The following is a 25,042-nucleotide window of genomic DNA, read 5'->3' on the forward strand; positions in this document are numbered from 1 at the left end:
TACAATATGTAACGGGAGATAACTCTTCCAAGAATCTTGAGTGTCCATTTTACTTCATGTGTTGTCAAGGTATACGTTGGGACGCAATAAATATTTTCCACCAGACAAGAGAAACTGCCTGGCTCTTCAGTAAACACTGAAGACATTGCGGCCTTGTTCGAGGAATCAGTCTGCTCCGTACATCACTTCCTTGTTTGCACTGGAGAAAGAGATTTAGTCTGTTCCCTTCATGTTGTCGTGGAGATAACTCGCTGGTCACATAGCTGTGGTCTGTTTGATGCTGTGGAAGCTGATCCGGGTTGGAGACGTGGGGATGGACATGGCTCGTGCCACTCTCACTCGAAGGGCGTGGTTGTCCTGCCAGCGGTGCCACCTTTTCCTTACTGCAGAACGTACCTAAAATGTTGGGGATGAATATGATATTATTGTAATTATTATGGATACTTTGTATATGCAAAGAAGATGATGCCTTTTTTGTCAAAGGGATAATTTGGCCTTTTGGGAAATACCTATATTTGCTAAATGTGAAGATAAATATCCCACTTATGTTTTTATTAAATATGAATCTACAGCCAGGTAACAGTTGGGTTAGCTTATCATAAAAAATGTATAGAGCTTGTTTTTTTCTTTCCAAAGGTAAAAAAAAAAATAACTACAGCACCTCTAAATCTCACCAATAAACATGTTATATCTCCTTTTGTTTAATCCACACGAAAACCAAAGTGTAAAAACAAGTTGTGACAGAGCTAGGCTAACTGTTTCCCCCTGTTTCCAGTCTTTATGCTAAGCTAACCAAACGCCAGCTTCATACTGAACAAACACGTTGTATTTGTGTCAATGTCAAAGTATCCTGTTAGTGTTGCATCCTACAGAGAATTCAGACAGAATACATGATATAAACTATTTGATTATTAAAGAGCAATATGTAGGTTGAAAAGCTTACAGGGATTTAGTTTAGGTTAATGGAAATAATCACGTTGAATGGATTAAAAGGAAAGTTAGTGTGTATGCACTAAAAATAGTAAATATTGTTGATTCAAAATGGATATGAGGAGAAAAGAGGCATGCTCTCCCCCTAACAAAATCATCTTACCCTCTTGTTTCCCTTTTCAAATCAGTGCAGGACAAGAAGACAATGTACTGCAAACAAGAAGACTGATCCATGTGGGCACTGAGCACCACAATCTAAATGTCCGGAACTCAAAGCTATCCCTTAATGCCACACAATTGCTGTTGCCACAGACAATTTTGAACTTGTATTAAATTATAAACCAAAATGTGTGACTCACATTTCCTCATCAAATTAGCCACATCTCCTCCACTGATTTTAATCATTCGAGGGCCGTAAAAGAGCGGCACGAGTGTCTTTCGTTTTTCACAATTACGCTGATAAATGTGTAATTCTTGTAATGGCATTAATGACTTCAAACTGCTGGAAGTCCAGCAATTTGCTTTCATCGTAATTAGATGAAGATGACAAAGGATTTATTTTGCATATCTAATCAACATGTTACAATTTCAATGCTGAGAAGATCTCTCAGCATTGTTTTCCCTTATGAAAACAACCTGACCGTGCCCCTTGCTTGAACTTGGCAAAAATAAATATAACTGGAGGGTCGTTAGTAAAAAAAACACGATGAAACAAATCAAGGAAATCCATGTAGGGCTCTATTACGATCATGTATCAAGAAACACAGTGACAACTTAATTAAATTCATAAATACTGAGTCTTTTGCAAAACTCCAGTGACTCACCTCTCCATTTAGGAAGCAGTAAAACACTGACACAAAGAACCCCTGTAGAGTACGAAGACAAGATAACTTTTTTAAAAGAGGTAAATGCAGCTTCATCAGAGAATTCAGATGGTGCATTCATGGGAAGAAAAAGAAAAATTAGGTGTTCAATTTTGAGAGCGAATTGAGTCATGCCAAATATAATTATTGACTATAAAAGAAGCTCTGTATGAAAACCCATTTTCCACCCACTCTGTCTCAAAGTTAAGCACAGAAGATGGAAAGATTTTTTTTTTCTAAAATGGCCAGAGAGCAGAAATCGTGGCCCCGTTAATCCCGTCATTGGAGAGCATTGAACAAGAGGCAGGGGGGGGGGGGGGGCACATTGTGTGCAAGCAAAGCCAGGATGCTACTTCAAATCATCTTCCTAGAAGGCTCATTGGCGGCAAAAGAAGTGACACGGCACTGCTGTAAAATACATTGAGAAATCTGTATGACTCGCACTGTTCACTGTGTGCACTGTGTGCGTGGGTTCTCGAGCGCTGACCTTTGTCACACAACATCAGTATCCTTAGTCTCACCTGAAAAGACTGCAAAAAGGAGTTGAAATAGATGAAAACTATTTGTGAGATGTCGTCCTCCCCCGGATTCACAAAGAAGAGCATGTAAGTGATGCCCAGCAGAGGTAACAGGACCAGTGTTGCTTTCACTGCTTTCCTGGAAATACAGGGATGGAAAATCATCCAAATTGATTTTCGAACAGCCATTTACATCTCAAAATATCAACACGTTATTAGAGATGAAGCCTCCTTTGCAAGATGGCTACAGTACTGGTTTCTATAAGACTTATTTGGTAATAAGGCATTTCTAAATGTGTTTTGTTTACTTGATAATAAACCACCAGGTCTGCAGTAAGCCATGTCATTAAGTTTAAATATGCAGTGCAGTATTCAAGGTTGATAAATTGTAAGAAATTTATTTAGATTTTGAGGTTCTGCAGCTCCAATGTTCTAGTAATTCTGGTGAAAATGACAGCATTTTGAAAGAACCATCCTATTTCCTATTTCAACTATTTATTCCTGACAGTCCTGTCCTCCACTCAATTAAATCTGCATGGCTCACGTCAGCATATCTGTCCCACCATGCGATTGTGAATCCAACTCCAGCCTGTAAAGCCTGAATTGAAGTTGTCTGAGCTGTGACTCTACAAACTCACTCAAAATAATCCCCCCAAGGAGAAAAATACACTTGGAAAAAGTAATCAGAGGTTTGCCACCTCCAAAGGTGACTGGTGGGGCAAAATTAAATAGACTCTTGCACAAAATACTACAGAATAAATAATTACTTTGTGCTGACTGATGTCAATTTGTTTCTGTAGACTTTAGAAGCAGAAGCCATAAAGATAATTGATCAGCTCTGGCAGTGATTTCACTTTGTCGTCATAAACATTGGAACCTTTGATCCTCAAATATCTTCTCTCTTGAGAGGATTTGTTTGAAATTAAGTCAGAATTTAAACGGTGACAGTAATTGTAAAGGTTAATATTAATTTGCTCTCTAAATCAGCTGCTGTGATGCCAAAAACAGAAGGAGAAAGTGTCATTTCTATATTTCTGCAATCATTAACTCACCTGTACTGTATTGTTTCAGACGTGGTTGAAGCTCTTAGTTTGGTCATGAGAATTCTTACAATGTTGAAGAGGAAAACAAAGTTTATCTAGAAGAAAAACACACAAAATAATCAGTTTTGACCCAAGTGCTAATGGCTTACTTTGCAATACACCAAGAGCAATTTTCTGCAGCCAACATGCTCCGCTCATCGAATACGGAGGAGGAGGAATGGAGGGCAGACGCAAGTCAAAGCCCCCTCCTCAACAAGAACTGGTCGCCGCACCGCTACATGCCGGTAACAGCTAGTACCAAACCATTAGCGGATACTTTCCTATGAATATAATTCCCTATTCCCTAGTTTTATGCGTGGAAATGCCTGAACCCATCAGCAACATTAATTCCACCTTTCCAGAAAGCTAGAACCACGATGGAAATAGCTTTCATTATAAAAGCATTTTCATTTAAGGGCATATTTTTTCATCAGTTTACACCTTCAAGCAGGCGTAAGGGATAGAACTCAATGTTAGTGTCAATTGTGAATGAATGGTTCCAACAAATAATGTGGAAAATAACAGCAGTGGATGCTCAGTTTCTGTGTTACCGCTCACCAGAAGCACAAGAATAACTGGTCCCTGGTAAATGTAGTCCATATATTTTCCAGGTTCTTTACCAAACCAACATCTGTTGACAGCGGAAAATAAATAATCAATACCGGAAAATGTAAGAAAAATATTACTGTTGAAAAAAAGTAATTGTTTGGATACTTACTGTTCATTTTCATAATATGACTTTCCTATGGCCCAAGCTATTATTATAGGGCATGGAATACCTGGAGTGAAGATATAAAAAAGTTTCATGTAAGTCGGAAATGACAAAAAAAACACTTCAGTATAAAAGGGAACAAAATTTGATTGGAAAAAAAAAGTGATGAATTAATGTAGCAATCCACATTTGGTAACCGAACTTCAAACGGCAGAGGGAGTCAGAATAATGAAGGTGAAAACCATGGAATATATATATTTATTTTACCAACTGAACCCTATTACTTTGAGCAATTTGATCAAAATGGAGGTCAGGCTCCACCCCCCCCCCCCCCCCCCCCCCCCAAAAATGAAACATGCTGTCACTTTGTTCTCCTGAACAATATTTTAAACCTAAAGTGGCTCCACAGTCATACACATGATTACTCAGAGGTCCAGTAGAGAAATGATGGATATACAGTATGTATCTGAAAAACAGATGTTCTGAAGAAGGTGCTGGTATTCTCAGAAACTTTGTCAATGTTAATACATTCTGTGAAATGCCTGTAATGAGATAATGAGATGACATATGTATAAAAATCATTTTTAAATCCTCTCAGAGAAGAAACTGCAGAGAGTACATGTTAAACTCTCCATTTTTCACGTTAGGCCTACGAGCGCTGTCTGTTGAACATGGACCACATTTCAACACTGATCTGTCACGTTAACTGGAGCTGTTTGGGGAACGCACACCCAAAAATGAGCTGAGGTCACGGCACTGACATGATTTGAGGAGAGGACGGCCACATATTTGGCTGTGGGGATTTGATTTTATCAAAGACCAAGTGTGCTTGAATCATCTGTAATAAGATACAACCATTTGAACTTTGGGTGCCCTCATCTTCTTTTCAAAACAGACACCACTTTTAGGGATAAAAGGATATAATTTTTTTTTTGCAATTTAGATTTATTTTTCCATTTCTCCCATTTTTCACACTAGCTCACTTTGCATCTACTGCAGTCTAATCGTTTCATGTCTGCCTTTCAAAGCCTTTGCTGAATTTTTATTTTTTTTGTGACCACATTTTATCAGTTTTCCCACGCCATCCCCACAGCGTTGCATAAACAAGCAGATATACAAATTATATATAGCATTCATAAGTACAAAAAAGAAAGAGGAGCTGCCTCAGCATTAGCCCCTTTTTCATTGCGTCTTAAGATGAAAGTTAAAAAAAAAAATAATAATAATAATAAAGAAGTAAAGCCCTCTGGAATATATCACTGCTACACCAAAGCACTCATCACTCAGTTCAAGCAAAGTCTGCTCCAACAAGCAATTCATTCTGGACTTTCACCCTGCCAGTACGCCGACAACCTCATTTTCTAAAATCCTTTGAGTGCACAAATCAGATGGCGACAGAAAACTGAATGAAACTGGCCGAGTTTTGTTGACAAAGTGGATCAGATGTTCTGATTAAAATGTACTTTAATTGAGCTGAAAAGCTCTAAATCTATTTGGATCCAGCATCAGGCCTCTGGTGGAAGATAGATTTAATCTGCCCCACTTCCATCATTTCCTCAATGAATTCTTATTAATAATCTCTCAAGGGTTATATCAGAGACACAATGAGAAATCTAATATCTTCACTGGCTCTTGGTTTCCACAACACAGCAGTTGTAAGAAAGAGAGAAGAATATCATTTGTACAGATTGTATTTATATTATATACTGTATGGTCCATACACTACAGCTACCTGTTTCTGATTTAGTATGACTCTTAAAAATTCATTTTAATTTATTCTATCACATTTTAAGTTAATTATAGTTACATTTTTCCTTTATCTGCCTCTAACCTTCGTTAAGCCATGTTTCTTTGGCTGCACCGACACGTGAATTTCCCCTGCGGGTAAATGATGATATAGACTTTTCACAGATGAGATATCACAAATGACGGGTATTGATTTAAAAAAAAAGAAATATTCTTTTTCAAGATATTGTGTCCACTGAAAATACACCCTACTGGGTACGTGGCTTCACATATTTATTGGATTAAAACCAAAAAATCATGTTTAGTATAAAGTTGCAGGAGTAAGACGAAGCTGCACACATCACTGTGACTAATCACAAGGAAAAGCTGTCAGTTACTTGATACTCTAATCACATTAATTAAACTACATCGATATGATGGATATATGCCTTTTGGTTATTTCTATTTTAAAGCCAATATGAGCTTCCCAATCATGTCATCCATGTGTCATTACTAATCATATGTCATCTGCTGGTTATCTTTTTATTTTACATTCCTGTGTTCATAAATCTCTGAGTTAGTTGAGCAGGAACTCGATGCATTAAAGTGTGCGTTTAGTTTCCTTTCTGCAAGAATACACGATGTCCATTACATAACGGAGACAGAGAGGAAATGTCAGACTGGCTCAGGGAAGCATGCAAACGTTCCATGTTTTTTCTGCCTCAGGATGGAATATTTCGACACCACGCCTTGCTAATGCTGTACAGTAGTTTAAGTCAAGGTGAGCATCGATAATTAATGTGGTCATACAGGGCATCTGTTACAGTGCATGTTCAAAACTCATTCTATCACTGGAATTCAAGCACAAACAATTACATTTTCCACACTGCACTGGAGCTCTGTTCTCTTGAAATGAAAGTACCATCTTGAGTCTGGAGCACTAAAAGGTCTCACTCTGCTTCTCTCGCTGACCAGACTTGAACTGCTTTCAGTGAAGCAAAAGTTCACTTTGGATGGGGGAGAAATATCATAGAACACTGTGGGTCAGCTGTTCCACAACCTGCTTTCAATTTAAATCGGCACTCGTACAACGTATCAAATTCTGACCGAGATCATTTTGGGCAGATATTTACAATATTTTAATGTATGTAAGCATCAAAACATTAATAATAAATAAATCATGAGCATACACCATCTGTTGGAGAAGATTATGTGTAATGATTGAAGGCTCTAAAACAGCAATTAAATGGACCATGACTGTTTCCAGAGTCAAGTACGAAGTTTGAAACACAATTCGTTATCTTGATTTGGAATCACTGAACACCAAATGCATATCAATCTACCAAATCAATGCATATGAGGCCAGAGAGGATCAAGAGAAGCTGCACATAAATTGGGTTTTGTGGTCTGGCCAACTCTGCTTGTAATAGCTGCTTCCCCTTCTAAGTCAATCAGTCGGCCGTTTTATTCTTAGTCAACGAAGATTTCTTTGGTTGATTTGTCATTTTTTATGCTTTTTTCACGCTGAATAAGTTATTTCCAAGAATCTTATGAGCACAGGATTTAAAGTGGTGTTTTAATTCTTTGTGGACAAACTCAGTTTTACAGATCTGTTTTAAATCAACTAATTGATTAATCGACTAAAATTTTCTTTGACTGAGAACAGATTCAGATTCTAGATTCCAACAGTTGCAATTTGAATTAAAATCCATTCGGAAAAACTGTTTTAAAATCTAGAAAAACATGTTAAACCAGAAATACCTTTTTTTTTTTTTTAAACATCATCATCTACATTGATTTAAAATAAAATATATTGTAAGTCTCCCAAACTGCATCTTCCAGGCCTGAGTGAAGTGTTAATGCACCGTCGGCATGGACATACTCACACCAGCCGATGAAAAGGAAGACCCACTTCCTGAGCTTATCAGTTGAATAAGTCATCACGATGGCTGTGTGAAGGTAACATCCTTCAACAAACATCCAGAAGAAGTTTGTCACCACAAAGTAGTTGTATATTGTTGTAATAAATCGACACCAAGGCTGAAAAGAACAACAACACCAGACTCGGAGTTACTGAATTGCAACAGAAATACTTGATATCAAATTGTGTATAGCTTATCTTAACGTTTCTACTTTATAAAGTATATGTAGTATATGTGTGTGTGCCACCCAGTGAAACGAAGCTTTTACCTCATTGCTCTCATGGATATTGTGGTCGATCAGCTGAAGCAAAAACCACATAACGTTCCTCAGTATGAACGTGGTGATCAAGTTCCAGTGGATGATGTTTCGAAGACATCGTATGCTCCTTTACCCCAAGCCAAATAAAAAACATGGGTTATCGGGCTATTCAAATTACTTGAGATTCGAGATTCTTTTTTTAATAACACTGTCCGTAAGTTATTGGCCAATCATGTCACAGATAGAGGCTCCAACATTACATGCAAAAAGTATGTAAAACCTTTTATTCATTTATTTTTTACATAATTTCATGTATCCAATCAATTCCCTTACTTCCTGCTTGCACTATACCCATGGATGCACAGACAACGATCACTGGATTACTTTGACACTGAAGAAAATTAAAAAATCTGGAGATTTACAGGCAATTTCTGGAGTTATGAGACAAATCTATTTTTCTATGATTTCTAAGCCGATTTATGGACGTGCCAGATTGTAGATTGTTCCATGAAATCTAAAGACATTAGTCTTAGAACAAACTGTTGATTATATTGGTCTTTAATCTGAAGAAATCAATACTTGAGAAGCTCACATTGATCAAACCATAGTGCACAACAAAACTGAGACTGTTTGTTCTGTCATAGTAGAGGTGTGTGTGTGTGTGTGTGTGTGTGTGTGTGTTAACCAGGACATGAAAAAGTTCCAGCTTCATGTTTGTTATAAAATGCCCACCGTGTCTATCTTAGCCTGAGTGCTCCAGCTAAGCCGCATCTAGTCATTTTTACATAAGTGAGTTAATGATGTGCAATCCAAGGATATTATGTGAATTTCCCTGATTGTCCTCTACGAGGTCTCATGCGTACAGGACACATTTAGATAGGAACTATTTCTGTACTTGCCTTAAGCACAAGAAGAGAATGAAGGCCACGACTAGAGCTCCCACAGAGATACAATGACCTAGGTAGTTGATGATCAGCGCAATTTTATAATGCATTGGATATTTTCTCTGTAAGGACAACACATGAGTTACTTGATAATAAAACAAAGACAAGAGATACAAAAATACATGAATAGAACACAAGTACATACAGTTTATATATATATATATATTCATCTATCTATGCATGTTGTTTTGAAGTTTAACTAAAGTGAGAGAAAGCATAGATAGATATGTGTGTCAGACACATTTAGATGTCACGATTTCAAATGATCTGAGAAAACGGAGCAAGCTTCAGCAATAAGGAGACATGCTGTGAGGAAACAAGGCCAAAACTCATTACATGCAATACATTAGTGTTACAGTTTGGCCTCAGGCGTTGCTCTTATAGGGACCCAGAAGAGACTGCTCCTATGTATTTGTTAAGTAGTCTGGAAACAACAGTTTGAGCAGTTTAGCTGCACTACAGAGAAAAATAAAAATGCACTTCAATAAGTGTTCAGCAGTCAGAGCACCACATTACTTTTGCTAGATCTGATTGGTGTTCCATGTGTGCCATTAGCGTAACTATGACAAGCTGTGATGAGCATTTTTCTGAGATGCTTAACAGATTGCTCACAGAAAGAAGGACATAGCAGGATCGCTCCTGCGACGCCGTACTAACCTTCTCCTCCAAAATAGGTTCACAATTGGAGTAATTGCTCTTCAACGCCCAGGTGCCATTATCCATGCATTCCCTGTAAGCGCTCCCTGCAAGACAAGAGTGAGGAGCACGGTTGAGAAAACAATGAAAGTGTACTGGAGCATTGTTGCAAACATAGATCATGTTAAACAATACGGGTTGATCTCTAAGATGAGTTTGTCTGTTCAAACCTCACATCTGTATTCAACATCAAGGTTAGTGATATTGTGCAAGTGTACAAAGTATGTAGGCAAAAACATCCTTTTAATTTCTATGAGCTCAGTCCAAAGTTGACTACCGGTATTTGTTTGAGTCTTAGACAGAATACCAATTCAGCAATAGACATTTTATCCATGGTGGGGAACTGCAAAGCCTATTACTGTCAGTTTATTTGCATATATTTCAAAACCCTGCATTCCACAATCAACTTTGAACTGAGTTTTTCCATTTTGCAGTCCCCCGCCACACGTTTCGCCGGGTCCTTTTATCTCTTCGACACAGAAAAATGTTTCTGGAGTCGGGTGCAAACAGAGTAGAAGAAAATAACCTTGACACTTTTATTGCTGCTGTATTATGAGCAGCCACTTAAAACGATAAAGTGAAGCACTCTGATGCTAAGCTATACATCATAGGTGTAGGTTTTTTTCTCATTATTGTTTTTTCTCATTATTGCAGCAATTATGGGTACGCTGCTGTCAGAAGCTACAACTGTGATTCATACTGTTAGAAATAATAATACTAATACAAATATTTTAACTAATAATAATAATAATGCACAGGTCAAGGTCTCCCATATGAATTTCATGTTCAACTCCAAATACACTGATCTGTTTTTTTCTAAATAATCAAACTGTTCAACATTATAACGTAAATGTGTGCTTGAGTTGCTTCCTATTATACTATTTCTTGTGAGTATAGTCCTCGGGCCACTATGATATTTCCCTGAACGGATGAATGAATAAATGTGTTTATCTCAATGTTCAGATAGTTGTGTATTTGTTTTCCCCTCTGGGATTAGTAGTTCAGACAGTGTAGACTGTTATGTTTGTATTCATTCATCTTGTGTCAAAGATCTTTGTAAAGAACAAAATAATATGGTAGTTGGTGACAAGTGAGGAAAACTTCCGCCTCACAAATGCCTCCAGTGACTCTTGGAGCCGTGGCAGCAGCAGAATAAGATCCTTGGCATTCAAATTAATGTTACGTAATGTGACATTTGTATTTGGAGAGCAGAGAGCTGCTTGTGGCAGCTAGAAGGAGCTGAACAGCACTTTCTGTACTGTGATTAGACAATGCTTTGTGCTGCTCATGAAGGAAAATCACAAATCTCAGTCTTTTGAGCCGTTTAGCACATCGATCAATCAGAGTCGGATGAATCACTCAATTAGTTGACTGGTTGAGTGGAAGATATGAATCCTGAAACGCAGTAAAACGGTCATTTGCAATGCATCCTTAGACACACTGTGCTTGTTTGTTTGACTACCCCACCATGTTCATTAATCACTTGTCATGTGGCATTTATAGAGTTGCTGTGCAGTGTAGGCAACCATGAGAGGACAGCTACTCTCACATGCATGGTTTGAACATGAACTAAGGCTATAAAAGTTAGTTAATATCATTAACAAAACCCTATTAATGACGTATTATCCTTTATATTTAACCGCTTTCCCCATAGACATACAGTCTGTGGTTTTACCTGAGCTGGGTTTTGACGAAGGCCTGGGGCTGGTCTAGAGTGATGTGTGATTAGTCAGCAGTCAGTCAACGGCAGTATAAAGCAATAATAGGTGTTTTGAGAAAGTGTGAGTCACCGCAACCACCAGAGGTCCTTGAACCTTGAGGCATGCAGCCATAACTGGCCACCCAAAATAACCCTCATATTACATTAGCAGCACAGAGTGCTTCCCAGATAATGTTTTCTCACTGCGTTTGTGAAACAGGCAGTGCTGTTGCAGAAATAGAGGAAGAGGAGCAGGGTTGTCAGCTGTGTCCCTGTGAGCTGTTCTGCTGAGGCAGGACTGATTCATGGCGCTGGTGCAGGGAAATCACATTTCTGACTAACCATCTGTGCATTTACGCATGGTGAAGCTATTCTCTTCACATTTTATATTCACACAGCTCAAATAAAAATCATCGAATCATTTTTTTCTCCCAGGGCTGCCATGTGAAGGTGTTGACAATGCTGGAACGACCCCAACACTGTCCACACTCCAATCGTGTAAAGAAAAAAAAACAAAGAAATGTGCGATTTCCAACTGACTTGCTCCGTGCCAACATCGCCTCCTCCGCCGGCCACCGTGCCAAACTCTCTTGCTTTTCTTGGATGCACAAATAAATACGTACATGCAAACAAACACAGTATGATTGCTCAAAGATTGGACGGTTGGAAGCTTGTTTCTCGAGATAAATGTTCTACAAATTAAATTAATGTGGAGTGGTTCTTCAATAGGGGATTGAAACCTTTTATATTTTGTGTTATACATTTGTGAAACATTCTTCATTGCGGCTGTGCTGCTACTCTCAGCTGATTGAAACATTGCCACACGAATAATACAGTTCAGCATTTTTCTTTCTTTGTCTTAAATTTGATTGCTCTGTGCTTTAGTTTGTCATCTGTGCTGCTTTTGAGCGGGGAGGTCGGTTTCCTGATGACATGACGTACGCCTCCTCATAACACCGAGCTGCTGCTCATAGCTCATTGTGAATTACCCACTTGTTTCAGCTGTGTTGTGAAATAGTCAGTCGAACAGGGGGCTTTGTTTTCGGATGAGTTTCAAATCGTAGTGAAGATGAAAGGCTACAATATCTCAAAGTCAAACGATGAAAACTGCACACCTGAGCCAGTTACAGCAGCTTTCCTTCAAGACACTTGAAATTTAATTGTGCGAGCTGGGGACAGAGTAAACTAGGCCATACCTTAACAGCATTGGAATCTGGCAGCTCATTGCGATTTTGATATTTCATTTAATCAGCAGGAATCATCTACACCGACGTCAGAGGGTTTAAGAGGGGACATGAAGGAGCCAAGATGGGGCCAACACTCATTTGTATCTTGACACATAACATGATGAAGGAATAGTAACAATTCAACCAGTCTTAGGAGTTCTCTGGAGCATCTTTTTAAGCTTTGTTTTGTTTTCATGCTTTTTTTAATTGATGTATTCTTAATATAGCACGGCTTTAAAGTGTGTTCAGTCTCCTTCTCAGCACCCCAGACAGCCATATTAGGAGCTCCTAATGGCAAGCGGATGCATTCACTCTTGAGAGCTGCTTTGGGAAATGTGTGTAAGCGTTTCAGAAAGTTCATGCTGTTAGAAAACATTCTTTAATTGTTTTCTTATTGTTATTATTCATGAATTTTGTGTTGAAAGACAGGAATGGAAAGTATTTCACAACTTAGCTCATGTCTATCACTGTGTGGGTTTTCGTTTAAGGGGCGCCACTTAAGCACTGAATTTTTTATATTTGTCTGTTTTAGTTTTTGGGTCATGATTTGTTTTACATGGTCAGTGATTCACTCTGGGGCTTACATCTCATCTCCAAGTCTGTTGTGTTTTGCTTCCTTTGTGTGTGTCAGCGCCAGGAAAAAGGCGCTCCCTGTGATCAGTATTATGGAAAAATCAAACGGTTCTCTAGACTCCAAATAGCACATATTTATGACCCAGGCGACCTGCGTTTCAGATCATAAAATGTTAGTCTCAAGTGCGTAAAACCTGTCAGCACAAACATGCCAACTTCCTTCACAACATCAAAACGCAAACTGTTCCCAAGCCCTTGATTGACCCAGGTTTGATCAAACACAACATGGCAGCTAAACCACTTCACACAGAAAAATAACACTGTCCTGCTCTTGTCACATTTACTCTGTTATACATTTTGACAGAGGTGCTAATCCTTACGAAGCAAAACAAAGTCCCTGGCTCTATAGCATTATCAGTACACGGTCCAAAAATGACTGGATTGCCAAAAAATGCATCTCTGGGAGGTTTATCTTGAGGAGATAATTGAAAGTCAAGTCACACATGCATGAAAAAGTATTTCAACTTCGCTCTGAGCTTTAATGTTTCCAGGTGCATTTGCCTGCCGTCTTCTACCAGTAATTAGCACTTCATTGCTTAAATACGCTAAAGGGAAAAACCTGTTAACTCATAGCCGACCCTGTCTAATTAAAAAGTCGGTTTGTTTTCAAGGATTATTCGTGCATCTAATTATGTCCTTTGCATTTCTCCAGTAAAATCAAGCTGTTGCATTAAACTGCACATGAAATAAGTGTTCAGAGGGCTTAGAACTCAAATACACATTTGACAAACTGTGCTGATGTTTGATCTTTGTTTTGTCATCTTTTCCCTCTGTGAAATTTTGGACACAGACTCTATTAATTAAGGGAACTGCCCAAGGGCGGAAGATAAGACGTTTGAGCTTTTTCTTTCATGCACATCTGTGGCTTGTGCAGAAATATTACTAACATATTTCCAATGACAAAATTAGACATCCTCTTCTACTGAAGATGGTTCTTGTAGATTAAAATAGATCGTAAGTAGCGTAAAGATTTTAGTTGGAGACAGTTTTAAGAAGGAGCCAAAAAGATGAGGTAGTGCAAAGAACCTGCCTGAGCAGAAATCCCATCGTTGCTTTCATGTTTTCTCAGTGACTGTCAGCCTCTGTGTCATTCTCTGCCTCCTACAGATTACAATTAAGATGGTAGTTGGAGATGTGGCTCTAGAAATGCTGCACCAGGTTTAAAGAGACATTTTTCAGGGTGACTGGGTCCTGGGGGCACCCGCAGGGACCAACAAACCACACCAGCTCAGGTCAACGTCCACTGAGCCAGTCAACAGAAGATGGATTTGGCTGCTTGACTGCCCAACCAGCTGCTACCATCCTTTACAGTCACATACAGTTGCTTATTCCTTCTTCTAACCTCCATGCAGCATAGATCAGGGATATCTCTCTTCACAAATTAGCGGCAAATCAGCAAAAGGAAACCTAAACCCCACACCGGGTAATTTTAAGTGGCTTGAAAAATACATGTGTTGCATGTCATGCAGTTTCTCTTGAGGTCTCTGTTGCGTTTAGCGGGGAGCGTCAGCGGGGGAGGTTCACTTCACTGCTTTTGGCTGAAAATGTCTCTTCCTTGCTTAAATTTCCCCTAGTGACGTCCATCAAGGAGGGAAAGTAAAACAACTTAATAGAATGTATGAGAAACCATTTTCAAAGTGTCAAAGGCAATAACAGGTCATTGGGCCATGCATTGTTAAGGAGGTCGTATAACAATCCTGATGTAAATAGTTTGCTTGAAGTGTCTATGAAAAACAAAGAGACAGTTGTTGACAAAAATCTGACAAAATCTTTTTGCATAGAATGGCCCCTAACTTCAGCTCTTCAGTTTCCCATCTGCATCATGGAAAGTCATGCTGCTTTGGCCTTAAACAGCTCCTTGTATAAGCATCAATACACCGTTTGTAAAAGGCCAAAAAACAAAGGCAACAATTAGCTTTCAATATAATATCCTGAAATTACAAGCTCTCTGATCAAGGAGAAAAAAAAAGCTGTCAGTGCAGTCACTAAGAGAAGCCAGCTGGCAACATGTTAAAACGGCTCAATCGAACACATTCTTATCATCATTCTCTTTCTGTTTCGGGGGTCTTTAACGGCTGATTTTATGCAAATAAGACACCTGCAAAAGCATAGCTTCATGTTGTTAATATCCGTATTTTGGAAACAGTTTTGAGATAACCCAAAACCCCTCAAAAAAATCTGTATTTGCCACCCAAGGGAAATACAATTTTTACTCCCCAGATATGGGAGTATTATGTCATCCAACGATCTTTGTCAATGGAGTCGAATACTAAAAAATAAAATCACCCAGGCATATAATATGCTAATAACTGACATTACATCCATTACAAACCAGGGATTACATGCATCAGTGGTGAAGTAAAAGATTAGTCTCAAATGCACTCAGTATGTCAGAACCTCTTGATTGTTGTACTGAAGTGTTGTTCTGCTGAGCTAAGTATGTCGGCTAATTGCTCGTGATGATCCATTAGTACATTTAACATATACTTATAAGTTAAGGATATAAATGTGCATTCCCTCTCTGTATCCACTGTGATTGGTACAATTCTGCGACACAGAAAAATGCAAAAGGGAAAGCTTTTTTTTAAATGTATATGTCAGGCTGACATATCTCAACAACTATTAAATGGATTGCTAAGAAATTTTGAATAGATTCACTCTCCCCAGAGGATAAAACTTAGCTAAGCTAAGATGGTGGACACTATGGCAATTAAACAACACACGTTAGCATTGCCATTATTAGCATGTTAGCATGCTGATGATAGCATTTAGTTGCACACAGATGCAGTTCTTTTTACTTCTTTACCATCTAATATTATCAGAGTCATGGTGATGTCTATAAATTGCTTGCGTTGGACCAATAGGTTGACCGGTTTGTCCAACAAACAGCAATCTTTCAGCCTGGAGACCGCTGTTAGTTCCCCATGTGAAACCAGAAGTCAATGTTGGTTTATTTGTCACGTAACGTGTACTTCAGTAATGGCACTTCCGTACCCAAATGATGATCTTTTCCTAAACCTAACCAAGTAGTTTTGTTGCCTAAACCTAACTCAGTGGTTTCCTGTGAAAACAGAAGTTTACTTTGAAAAGACCGTATGCATGCAATGAGCAGAAATTGACAGGTGTTGCTGGCTTTCGTAGGAAAATGCTTTAAAAACACAATAAGTTGAAGTGAAAAATCCTCAACAGCAATATTTCAAAGTCTGCGATGCCCTGCATAGAAGTGGCAGCTCTTGGGACGAAAAAGAGCAAGTTATATTTTGTATTTTTTCCGCTTCAGTTTGGGCACTATAAAATTGATAAATAGAAAAATGGCCAAATGGAATATGGCTTGTGAAAGCGCCCTTCCTATTATAGTCCCTTTTCACTTGATTCGACCCCAACAGTAAAACATTTTGTCAGTAGAATTCAGTGGGATTGCAGCCTTAACTCCAGCATTTTTCACTTCCTTTTAAAAAGGGGTTCAAATGTATTCTACAAACTTAGCCCAGTTGGGATTGCTTGTAGCCCTTGTCCTTTCAAAACACCTTCTTGATTAGGAGATCAATAAAACTGCTGCAAAGCTACCTTCTGGGTTGCCACAGATTATAGTGATTGTGGTATTTCATATTTTTCAGATGGACTTCGCTGCTCCAATGTGTTGCAGAGGTGATATCCTGTCGCAAAATACAGATGCAAACTTGTGGACATTAAGCCACTTTAGAAAGAATAGCTTGTTCAGTTTAGGGAGGCCATAGAAATTTGACGTCTCTTAATTCATTTGTAGCGATGGACCTGCATATTTATTTCCCCTGTGAGCGGAGTGAGGGAAGAACTATGATTGGCACTCTCATTACACTTGATGGTTCATTGAATTTCATGAATGAACTAATGAGATGGAGTGTGATGTACATACATGACGTATTGTATTACTTGCTTCTGCCCTGAGGCTGTGAAGCCATTAGAGACATGGTGAATAAATATATCCTCTGTGGTAAAACAATAATTAACCTGAAATTAAATGTTCTTTTAGAATTTGATCAGTATTACTCAGATGTCTAATAGGGTGATTATTTTCCTCAAAGAGGAGAGTTGAAAGTGAAAAGAAAGCAGCTTTTTTCTCATTTGAATTCAAAGGGTGGGGGCGGGTTTTGTTTGGGTTTCAGAGTCAGTCGGCTGGAACTTCAGGACACATGCAGTCAGAGAGGGAGGGTGTCTGTACAGCATGCAACTGTTATTATTCCTCCAAGTAAAGGTTTTGTTTACTTCTCGAATATGCCGATTAGCTCCGCCCTATTGTGTCACTAGTGGTTACAAAATACCAAGATGGCATCGACCTCAAGGCTTCAAACTGGCAGTCCACAAACCCAACTGCTGACATTACGTGCACTACGTCCATTTCTTGTATACATTCCATGGTCTAGATAAAATGAGTGGACCAACAGACGGACAAAGAAATAATAATTTCTAAAAATGGCGATTATTTGATTGTCAAAATCGTTGCAGATTAATGTTCAATTGATTGATAAATTTAGGCTCATTCAACATCTGATTTGATCATTTCAACATCTAGTTTGATCTTTAGGATGGTTGAACAACTTAAGGTTTGGATAAAAGTGTGACTGGTACTGTAGCTTCACTGCACATGTCGTATAAGCGTCACACTGAACTGGAATGGGGGGGGGCAAGTGTCAGTCTATCTCCTCTTGTTAGCAGGGAACACTGACTCTCTCTTTCAGAGCCTTGTGCCTTGGGTGATAACTATTGAAGCCGACAGGCCAACACAGCCTGAGGAAGAGTTGCTGGGTAACTTCTTATCACAGCTGTGCCTCCCAAGCTTTCTTGTTTCTTTTCAAGCCCTCACATTAGTAATAACTACAATTGTAGGTCATAGATTCAAACGTTTGCCCCGAGTGTTTTATGTCAAACCTCGCAGCTGTACTGAAGTCAGTTTGTGAGAGAAAATGAGCAAACAGATGTGTGCTACAAGTCTGTGGCCCTGACGGAAACTAACAAGCCAAACATGGAGTTAAGTGTGTTTGGATAATGACAGCATATTATGCCACCGCATTACACAGCTAAAAAGCAAGCGTATGCCGTCACATTTTATAAGCACTTTATCCAAGTTATTTATAGCAGGTCACTGCGATAATAACAAACAAGTATTCTGTCTGAGCTTTATCATTAAAATCAAGCATTTCAATTGTATCGGTCCTGTGGACTTTTAGTACCACAATAAAGATTTGCAAAGTCTCTTTTTTATTGTCAGATATGTGTAATTCAACACTTTTTGGGGGAAATATTGTTCCAATACAGGAATTATGACATCTGCACAAAGTCCATGAGGGGGAGGTTGCAGTGATGCAATAAAACACTTTGGGAAGGAAGATCATGCTTTTGTTTGATTATTGAAATAATCAGTCTCATGCTTCAAGACAAGTCTACTTTTCAAAATGTAAAGGACATCATATTTCTCTAACGAGCACTTTGAGTTGCCAAAAGGCAACCATGGAACTGAGAAGACATTGAGACGCAGTTTGAAAATTGAACTTTCACTTCAACTGCGAAATCGACAACAACAATCGAAACAACTGCTACAAATTAACTTTGTGATTACAAATTAGTTGTATGTGAATCTTTCTGATGCAATACTTCAGAATGCACATAAAATATAATAATATAACATTGAACAAATATATAGTATTTAACATGTGTAAACGTTTTTAATAACGTATGCATCAAACATAGTTGTGATTTATCAAACGTAATTATCTCTACGAAATGGCTGGTTTACCGATTCATCATAGAAAATGGCAGTAAAAATGGTCAGGAACGTTTATTTACCCTCTTCTCACAATTTATAGATAAGACCTATTGAGTGGGTCACAATGGTTTGTCATGAAAACATAAAAAATGATGTGTTTAGGACTGCTGTCGTGTATGTGTGAAGGCTGAACCAGTGGTGTGTGTAGCCAGTGGGGGGGGGGGGAAAGCTGCTGATTACCCCCCTTGGGCACTTAGTGTGCAATGGCTGGTGAAATGTTTGCACACACACACATGCTGACAGATAAATTTGCTAACCCGACTACTCGCTTATCCAGTCTCACTGAGGACAAGTGGATCAAGGGGTACATTCACCGCGGGAGAGGTGCTTTACAGAGGATACTGGTGCAATCACTGGGAAGAAGTGAGTGATTCTCTGCATGAGGAGCTGAACAACATAAGATGTTCTGTGGTTTGGAAATTTTAAACCGATGAATTAAGTGTTAAGTGTGTGTATGGCTTCGAAAGGTATGGGATTTATGTTATTTCTCCACAAAGGAACTATGGGGACATATTTCAACTGTCATCAAACTTGAGCGGTAAACATTGGTGAGTCATTAGCTTATGCTGACGGTACACAAGAGTAACTGATTTATTTCACACTACTTGGGTAAATATTCTTAACGTTCAGTTACACAACCACGCCTCCCAACAATATACATTACATCTTCAGTCGCTTTGAAAAGTGAACCTGTTTGTGCCGACGGGGTCGTCCTGCAGTGTCTAACAAGTGGTTCTTGAACAATTTTAATAAGAGATTCATTCTTGCAAAAAAGCATCTCATGATTGCAACTACAGTACAATGTTTTGACATGACAAAAAGCAACAGAGACGCACTGCAAACTTTGAGAAAACATGCCATTTTCATGTTTGATGAAGAGACAGGTCTCTGTTTATTCACCACTTTATTTTAGTTTTGTGTTTGCCTCTGAAAGATGAGGTATTGTTGCACAGACTCGCATCTAATCTCAAATAAACCATCAAGTTGTATCCCCAACATGCAGCAGCTCCGCTTCTCTCCCGATGTGTCCAGCACGGCGCTGATACACTATATTACTCCAGATAAGAGAATCAATAAAGTTCCATTGTAGAAGCAGCAATTCTGACTTTGAGCTGTGTTGACCAACTGTACACTGTGTGCTGACGGGATCAGTGACAATGAACAGAGACACACAGGGAGGAGGTGAGTTTAGAAGAAGCGTGATTCATAATTACGGTTACACTCTTAGAGGCTGAACAGAGAAAACATCAAAAATGAATTTGGTCTTGCCTGATGTGTGACAGAAAACACATCGCATGGTGACAAAGCATGCAATGACAAAAGAAACACCTGAAACCAGATCTAACAAATCTCTGCCTCAACTGTGGTGATATAACTTTCATGTAGACCAGAGACCTAAATACATGCACACAAAAAAATAGAGACACAGAAAGGTTTAAAAATGCATAAACCTCTTAAGCCACTCTGCACAAATATTAATATTTATAAATGCTCAAAGAAACGGAAAAGAATGTACAGCCCCTCACCTGAACAAGCATGTTAAGCCTGTGAAACGTCAGATTTCTGTAAAGTTACAATTTTGTTGACATAACTTACTCGGCCCATTCACTTTAAAGTCCAGTGAAGCTACAAGGTTCAACCGAAGACAGCATTTGTATCCTCCACTGTTCAACAACTGGGAGTACAAAGCACAGGGAATTGTCTTGAAATATACAGCAGCTCACTACTGGGTCATGCCTTTCAAAAATGCAGGCCTGTAGCATTAAATGTTTACCTCTGAGACATTCCAAGGAGGCAAATAAAAGAGAATCTATTGTTGGTCCCAAAGGTCAGATACTGCATGTGGCCAAAGTGAGCCAAAACATGCATCCAGTTGGGCTTTAGTTTGCAAAACAGCGTGCTTTCCTCTTATTTCAGACTCTGTGTGTAATTGCACCGTTTGAATTAAGACCTGCCCCGTGTGATGTTCGGAGCCTGCTTCTATTCTTAGTCTAACCTATTTTGTGATTTAGAATTTGCATTCATCCGTGGCTGAAAATGGGTGATGCCAATGTGACCCAGCAGCACGAGGACACCTCTCCTCCATTGTCTCAGGACCCATGTCCCTTTTTGTGGAAAGCGTTGCAGCATCCCGTGACTTAATAATATGAATTATGCAATAAAGAGTTTTGTAAAAGCTTCAACTCATACATTCACCCTAATACAGCGAAGTTAACACAAAAGATATGCTTAAAATTGGACAATTATCTCTTTGAGGACAATAATTCAAATCTGCTTCATTTTTGTTCATCGTTGTTTTGTCCAAAAAAAACCTCATTATTTAACTGAAATTCAAGGGAATAAGACTGGGGAATACATTAGCACCAGTAGGTTTTTTTTATCTGTGGTGTCTATGTGGAGATCTACTGGCAGCCTATAGCTTCACAAAGCATTTAGAAACATGACAAAAAGATCAACAGGATCACACGGTGCGTTAGTGAATAAAGTCGAACATAAACTCCATCTCCTCTCTAAACCTACCTCAACAACTATACTGTAAGTGTCATAGACTTCACACAACTAACCCTGTTTTTGATACATATGCAATAAGTGCATTCTAAGGCAAGCAATGTTTAAACACATCACACTACAATCTCATTAACCTCCCTCCAAATACTCCATGCTCGTATGCATCACGGCCATGATCGACAGAGACTCTAATGCTCTCTCACATGATCAAAAGCTTGTTAAGGAGGTCCATGCAGCAAACTCTCATCAGCCTCTTAAAATTCTTGCTTTTCATATATATATGACAATCGATCACAGGCAGCTAAGCCGATCAAGTCTGCCTCATTGGCTCTGATACAAAATGATATGATGCAGAAGTCTATTATCATCCGCTACAGTTGGACCACTGAAAGTCCCAAGACACTGCAGTCAGTATGTGAAACGAGCTGTAAGATAATTTCAGTAATATGACTGCAAAGTGGCCAAACTATAAAACCCCCTCATATTATTTCCTTCTTTGTTCTCTGCCTGAAACCTTTTTCATAGTGTAAAGTGCAGTTACACGAAGAGCTCTAATGCAGCTATTCTCAACCAATGGGCCGCACTGGTGCTCCTCAGAGCGCCGTCTAGTGGGCCACAGCGGTACTGCCAAATACCTCAATTCAATTTAAAATACATATTTTTGGGGTAATTTACAAAGGTAGTGTTTTTTTATATTCATAAGTGCTCAATAATTCAACTGAATACATTTTAAAAAAACATAGCAAGCCAAACAAAGAATACTTTCCATAGTTACATTTGCATATCATTACGCCAATCACGACACATCAGGGAGAGACAAACTTATTTTGCCACTGTTAGCTGGCTAGCACTCCCTCGGATGCAGTGACACAAAAGGGATCAATTTTTGAAAAGAAGAAGTTATGTGGGAGACGACCCTGTAAAAGGTAAAATCTCCAAAGTATGTGAGGAAATACGAGCCTGAATACATAACATTTTGATTCATAATGGCAGGCAGAACTGTGTGCGGGTAAACAGTGAGTTGCAAAAGGTTAACAAGCCCTCTCTAATAGACAAGCAAAATGAAAGGATTTGTTCACAGTCCAATCTGCTGTAAAATTAAGTTGACACTTTTTTACCTAATTACCTTACTAATCGGGTCTACACAAGGGGGGGAAAAACCATCTGTCACCTGCATCATTTTACCTGAAAGATGCCATCTGTTCAACAATGTGACTTAATTTTCCTGAAAAGTTAATTTGTCTTTGAATCCTGTACTCATTTTTCCCTATTTCATTCGTCAAACAGCAGGAAGAAACAAGAGTAGTGCAATCAACTCATCACCTCCAACAAAAAAAATGACATTAAACTCCAGTGCATTTCAGAGGCCTGTTGTTTGATTGGAAGATCAATTTTACAAAAACATTCAATCGCTGCAAACTCACCATAATATCTAATCAGCCTATCAAAAAGAGTACGATCCATGAAGCTGTCAACTAATGAAGGTGGATGTCAGAGAAGGCGTTGGCACATGCTGTCATGGTAAATGACTGTGCTTTTCACACCGCATGCATCAAACCATCAGGCATGCCAAACAAATACTGAGCACCAGCAGAGCAGAAGGTGAATCAATGGTGTGTGTGTGTGTGTGGTGGTGGTGGGGGGGGTTAGGACACTGCTCCACCTGAGTTTATTACAAAGATAAAAGCTGTGTTAAATGAAAAGTCCAGCATCCCACACTGTCACCCTGAACCCTTGCGCTCACAAGATATTTTTTCTGATGTTGTTTTCTGAAATGAAAACCTGCAATTTACTTTTCTGAATGTGTCAACAACTTCATCAGTCTTATGATTAATACACCAGTTACATAACGTGACACTGTGCGTGTGGTGGAGAGTTGTGAAATGCGCAGCACTTGATGAAACTGTTGGATGAGACAGAATGGGTTTGGGATTAATCAGTCTTTCAAGCCAGCAGATAGAAACTATCCGTTCAGCTTATTGTTGAGAAAAAAAGAAGGCAGCAAGTTAAAAAAAAAAAAACGTCATTGTTGAACTACAGATAGCAACAATAACTTTGGCTGCAATTTGGTGTCAAGACTTTACTCAACTGGGTCAAAGCTCCAAACCACACATGTATACAGTCAGATGCTACATTCACAATTGGATCTGTGATGACAGGTGTGGTTCTGGTGAAGTTGCAATGCCATAAATTCAGCCATCTGAAATGTTTGTGGGCTGGATTCAGCAACACTATATGTGATCGTCAGAGACCTTGTAAACTCAAGTCAGTACCAGATTTGTTGGCCCAAAAACAGGGCTGGATGTCGGAAAATCCTGTTTGTTACAGAATAGCAGACTGTAATGCATTCTGGTCCAAGGAAGCTGTTGCCCATAACTGCTTGTGATGGATTTTATATTTATAGAGAGAGAGAGATGATAGATTATTCATTAATTTATTTTCTTCTCCATAAAACTCCACTGTAACTGCATCACATATATCTTAACATTGGCCAAGTTTGGCCAATAGCTGATGATGAAGAAACAAGAATTCTAATCACATTCTAATGATGGGATTTGCCTGAACAGCACACATGTTCATTCAGTTGCAGCTGTTCCAGTGACACCAGCGTAATGAACATTGAGACTCACTGTCACCAGAGCACAGGGGGACACAACAGACCGAGTTAACACCAGAGGTCCTCCAGTGCAATAAGACACATTGCGATTTGTTTGATGAGTGTTTGCTTATACTTGACCTTCCATTTTCACCAAAAAATAATGTTTTACTCTAACTTTTACACCCAGCACATTTGGCTTCATTGTGCATATTTAAAAACAATAAAATAAAAAATACATATATATTTATATATATTGTTGATGCAAAATAATTTAATCCAAATAAATGCAGAAAATAACTTTTGCCATGACAGCTAAATATCTTACTGGTTGTGTTGTACTTCACCCCGTTGATGTACTCGGGGCAGGGTCTCTCTACAATCCTGCCGGTGCTGCTCTGCGGCCAGCAGGTTCCAATCTCATCGGTTGTGGCATTGCAATATAAACCTTGGGGAGGGGAAAATACAGTATAAGAAAACCGGACGCTTATAGTTTCCGTTCTCCGAGACGCAGCATCACTCAATATTGAACAAGATTGTTTTTTTTTGTTTAAAGGAAGTCCATCTTACCATCAGAGCTTAGCAATGACAATGAGGCGTTTTCAAAAAAAGTGTCTTGGAGCGCGTTTATCAAACTACAATTTAGGTCCCCGAGCTCCCCAATTATGATCTGATAAATAGTAGCATCCATAGTGCGAGCCGCCGCTTTAAATGTTGTAAAATGAATCCGATTAAGTCCGAGCAGAGATGGAGGCGCTGAGCCCAGCGGTGTTCACGGGCTTGTGAATCGGAGCAACAGTAATGACAAGTAGGGACTCCGGTGCTCCCGCTGGGCGCCGCGTTCCTGGCCAATCAGAGCCGCGCAATTGCGCATCCATCCACGTGCTGCAGCAACCAGGTGAAAGACAATAGCCACACCGGAGTGA

At 39.1% G+C, this 25,042-nt stretch overlaps 1 protein-coding gene across 2 annotated transcripts; it reads right to left on the reverse strand.

The window, feature by feature from the left end:
- Positions 1–255: 255 nt before the first annotated feature.
- Positions 256–24,807, reverse strand: crhr2 (corticotropin releasing hormone receptor 2). Of its 2 annotated transcripts, XM_076098043.1 has the most exons (12): positions 24,687–24,807; positions 24,445–24,564; positions 9,613–9,698; positions 8,911–9,017; positions 8,021–8,138; positions 7,717–7,870; positions 4,112–4,172; positions 3,952–4,024; positions 3,364–3,449; positions 2,315–2,450; positions 1,755–1,796; positions 256–396 (listed from the first exon to the last, which is right to left on the reverse strand). In XM_076098043.1, the coding sequence occupies exons 1-12, from the start codon at positions 24,805–24,807 to the stop codon at positions 256–258; spliced, it is 1,245 nt and encodes a 414-aa protein (XP_075954158.1). The 2 variants fall into 2 exon arrangements, with proteins under 2 accessions (XP_075954158.1, XP_075954159.1); XM_076098044.1 differs by lacking the exon at positions 1,755–1,796.
- Positions 24,808–25,042: the final 235 nt, after the last annotated feature.

This window comes from Anarhichas minor, unplaced genomic scaffold, assembly GCF_050575085.1.
Source record: "Anarhichas minor isolate MPS153535 unplaced genomic scaffold, ASM5057508v1 ptg000024l, whole genome shotgun sequence".
In the NCBI taxonomy this organism is placed as follows: domain Eukaryota; kingdom Metazoa; phylum Chordata; class Actinopteri; order Perciformes; family Anarhichadidae; genus Anarhichas; species Anarhichas minor.